Source organism: Mesitornis unicolor, unplaced genomic scaffold, assembly GCF_000695765.1.
Source record: "Mesitornis unicolor isolate BGI_N332 unplaced genomic scaffold, ASM69576v1 scaffold33083, whole genome shotgun sequence".
In the NCBI taxonomy this organism is placed as follows: Eukaryota; Metazoa; Chordata; class Aves; order Mesitornithiformes; family Mesitornithidae; genus Mesitornis; species Mesitornis unicolor.
Genome location: NW_010175918.1, coordinates 53,059 through 56,911, shown reverse-complemented (window position 1 = coordinate 56,911; position 3,853 = coordinate 53,059). Strand labels below are relative to the sequence as shown.

General features: G+C 44.4%; 1 protein-coding gene across 1 annotated transcript in view; it reads left to right on the top strand.

The window, feature by feature from the left end:
• The first annotated feature begins 360 nt into the window (after positions 1-360).
• PCDH9 (protocadherin 9) overlaps positions 361-3,853 on the top strand; it is a 4,523-nt gene continuing 1,030 nt past the window's right edge. The window contains 2 exon segments of the mRNA XM_010181590.1: positions 361-392; positions 1,600-3,853. The exon segment at positions 1,600-3,853 is cut by the window's right edge and continues 21 nt beyond it. Coding sequence (XP_010179892.1) covers positions 1,733-3,853 — 2,121 coding nt within the window. The 5' untranslated portion in view covers positions 361-392; positions 1,600-1,732.

Below are 3,853 nucleotides of genomic sequence, written 5' to 3'. Positions count from 1 at the left end.
TTCCAGTAAGAAGTTGCAGACTTCACGTAGCTGTCTGCTCTGCTGAGAGAGGGATGGAAATTGTGTGCAGTGCAGAGTGGAAAATACCCCCGGTCTAAAGAAGTACACCGGATTTTTTTCTCGCTGCTTGTTTGGGTTGGTTGCACGTTAAACACCCGAAGGATCGCCGCTTAATAGAAATGAAACGTGGAGAGGATGACTAACGACAGAACTGTGAATTTGTTCCCTGGAGTTGCTAATTTGCCACCCCGAAGCAACACATATCTCAAGGAGGAAGCGTTTGGCTGCTGCTGATTTCTCCAAAACTGGTGGTTTACCAGATGCATTGTGCTGTATCTGCTGGAACAGATCATTGCTAAGCTGCAGCAGATCGTCAAAGGTAGACAACCAACGTAAGTGCAAAGTTACCCATACACGGTGATGCATTTCATTTACAGAAAAAAAGAAAAAACAACACGCAGTGTATTTATCTAGGGAGAGGATCAGTGTTTCAGATTCAGTTGATGTTGGTAGCAAAGGCTTACTTACTCGCTGTCTCTGCATCCCTACCTGCATCACTCTGCTGGAAGTAATCACGGGCATCAGCTACCGTGCAGCTTTAATGCAGATAAGATTAGTGCTTGGAGGCTGCCCGGTTCTGCCGAACTGTAGGGGCTGGCAGCCTTGCACCCGGATAATTCGCGGTTAGCAGAGCATGCAAGCAGAAGTCTGTCTGTCGCTTTTTTTTTTTCACCTGCATTATTAGTCTGCAGTATTTATGTGTGGCAGCTGCTAATATTATCCTGAAGGGAGATCGGTGTCAGTGGGGAAAAGCTGCACCTTTTTTCTTCCTCTCGTCATCAGAAAATATATTCCTTCCCTCCCCCCCCCGCCAAATCTGTAAACATGCTGGCTGCTCCTAAGTTCCATTTGGAATCGCCTGCCTCCTCATTCATATTGTATTTAAAAACAAACAACTAAAGTTTAAGGTTATTAAACAGAAGGAGAAGTATCCAACATCTGGAGAGGAAACATTGAGCTGAGAGTGTAAGAAACTGTAAGTCCTGTTATTGTCTCATCAGTTAATAGGGATGTGAAGTAGCCAGTGATGACTGCTGCAGCAGCAGCATGTCCGGGTGGTTATTTCCCAGTACGATAGCTATAGAGGGGGATGCAAGGCACAAGGAGCAGGAAGAAATCTGGTTTGCAAGAGCTAAAAAATATGTATGGAAGCAAACAACAAATTACATCTGGCAGCTGGCATAGAATCCAGAAGTAGTGCAGGAAGATTTTTTTACTTGCACCTAATCACTGGGTGGAGGAGGGTAGAGGGGGAATGCACGTTATGGATTACACAGTGTACCAAGAAATTATTCAGAAAGTATGTGTCTAAACTGTAGCTACCCTTAATCCTGCAAGTAGTTCTCTCCATTCTCGCTCTGTGCAAATGCAGCCAACGGGATATTGGTGCATTTGTCCGGAAGGATTGCTTGTAAAAGGGAACAGCAAGAAAATGTACTGCTGCAAGTGTGCATTGCAAAAACAAGTAGTAGTTGGGGACTGTGGATCTGTCATGCCTAAAAAAACCAATAATGCTGTTCTGTGTGGTTGTGTTGACAGTGCTGTCTCCAAATAAGAAATGAGATGTAATGCATCCTGCAGTCCATGCATGCCTCCTCTTGCAAATCACACACCGTTCCTCTCTGGAAACCTTTAAGTCCTAAAATCTGGAAAAGAGAATAAAAACATTATCATGGACCTGAGGGATTTTTACCTGTTGGCCGCTTTGATTGCCTGTTTAAGGCTGGATTCTGCTATAGCTCAAGAACTTATTTACACTATTAGAGAGGAGCTGCCTGAAAACGTACCCATAGGGAACATACCAAAGGACCTGAACATTTCTCACATCAATGCTGCCACGGGGACAAGTGCCAGCCTTGTCTACAGACTGGTGTCTAAGGCAGGGGATGCCCCTCTGGTCAAAGTGTCCAGTACCACCGGGGAGATCTTTACGACATCTAACAGAATAGACAGAGAAAAACTCTGTGCTGGAGCTTCCTATGCAGAAGAAAACGAGTGTTTCTTTGAACTTGAAGTGGTGATTCTCCCCAATGACTTTTTTAGGCTGATCAAAATAAAAATCATTGTAAAGGATACTAATGACAATGCACCTATGTTTCCATCCCCTGTCATCAATATTTCCATCCCAGAAAACACTCTGATCAACAGTCGCTTTCCGATCCCATCAGCAACAGATCCTGACACAGGTTTCAATGGTGTGCAGCACTATGAGTTGTTAAATGGGCAGAGTGTCTTTGGACTGGATATTGTAGAAACTCCAGAAGGAGAGAAATGGCCTCAGCTGATCGTGCAGCAGAACTTGGACAGAGAGCAAAAGGACACCTACGTGATGAAAATCAAAGTGGAGGATGGAGGTACCCCACAGAAATCCAGCACAGCCATCCTTCAAGTCACAGTAAGTGATGTCAATGATAACAGACCAGTATTTAAAGAGAGTCAAGTAGAGGTCCATATACCAGAGAATGCCCCTGTAGGCACTTCTGTAATTCAGCTTCATGCTACAGATGCAGATATAGGAAGCAATGCAGAAATCAGATATATTTTCGGTGCCCAAGTCGCCCCTGCAACCAAAAGATTTTTTGCTTTAAACAACACCACAGGGCTGATTACAGTTCAGAGGTCCTTAGATCGAGAAGAGACTGCTATTCACAAAGTGACAGTGCTGGCTAGTGATGGTAGCTCTACACCAGCTCGGGCAACTGTTACCATCAATGTCACTGATGTAAACGATAACCCTCCTAACATAGACCTCAGGTACATAATAAGTCCCATCAATGGCACAGTGTACTTATCTGAGAAAGATCCCATCAATACAAAGATTGCCCTAATTACGGTTTCAGATAAGGACACTGATGTGAACGGCAAAGTGATCTGTTTCATTGAGAGAGAGGTCCCCTTCCACTTGAAGGCAGTTTACGACAACCAGTATTTGTTAGAGACCTCTTCCTTGTTGGACTATGAGGGCACCAAAGAATTCAGCTTTAAAATTGTGGCTTCTGATTCTGGCAAGCCCAGTTTGAACCAGACTGCCCTGGTAAGAGTTAAACTGGAGGATGAAAATGACAACCCTCCGATTTTCAGCCAGCCTGTAATTGAGCTGTCAGTTTCTGAAAACAACCGGCGTGGTCTATACTTAACAACTATTAGTGCCACGGATGAAGACAGTGGGAAAAATGCAGACATTGTTTATCAGCTTGGCCCTAATGCCTCCTTTTTCGATCTGGATCGAAAGACAGGAGTTTTGACAGCCTCCAGAGTTTTTGACAGAGAGGAGCAGGAACGTTTCATTTTCACTGTTACAGCCCGAGACAATGGCACCCCTCCTTTGCAGAGTCAAGCAGCTGTAATTGTTACTGTCCTGGACGAAAATGACAACAGTCCCAAATTCACTCATAATCACTTCCAGTTTTTCGTATCGGAGAACTTACCTAAGTATAGCACTGTGGGGGTGATCACGGTGACTGATGCAGATGCCGGAGAAAATAAAGCGGTGACCCTTTCCATCCTGAACGATAATGAAAACTTTGTGCTGGATCCGTACTCTGGAGTTATAAAGTCCAATGTTTCTTTTGATCGAGAACAGCAGAGCTCCTACACTTTTGATGTTAAGGCAGTAGATGGAGGGCAACCTCCTCGCTCTTCTACTGCAAAAGTAACCATTAACGTAATGGATGTTAACGATAACAGCCCCGTTGTCATCTACCCACCTTCTAATACTTCTTTTAAGCTAGTGCCACTCTCAGCAATTCCAGGTTCAGTGGTAGCCGAAGTGTTTGCTGTGGATATAGACACC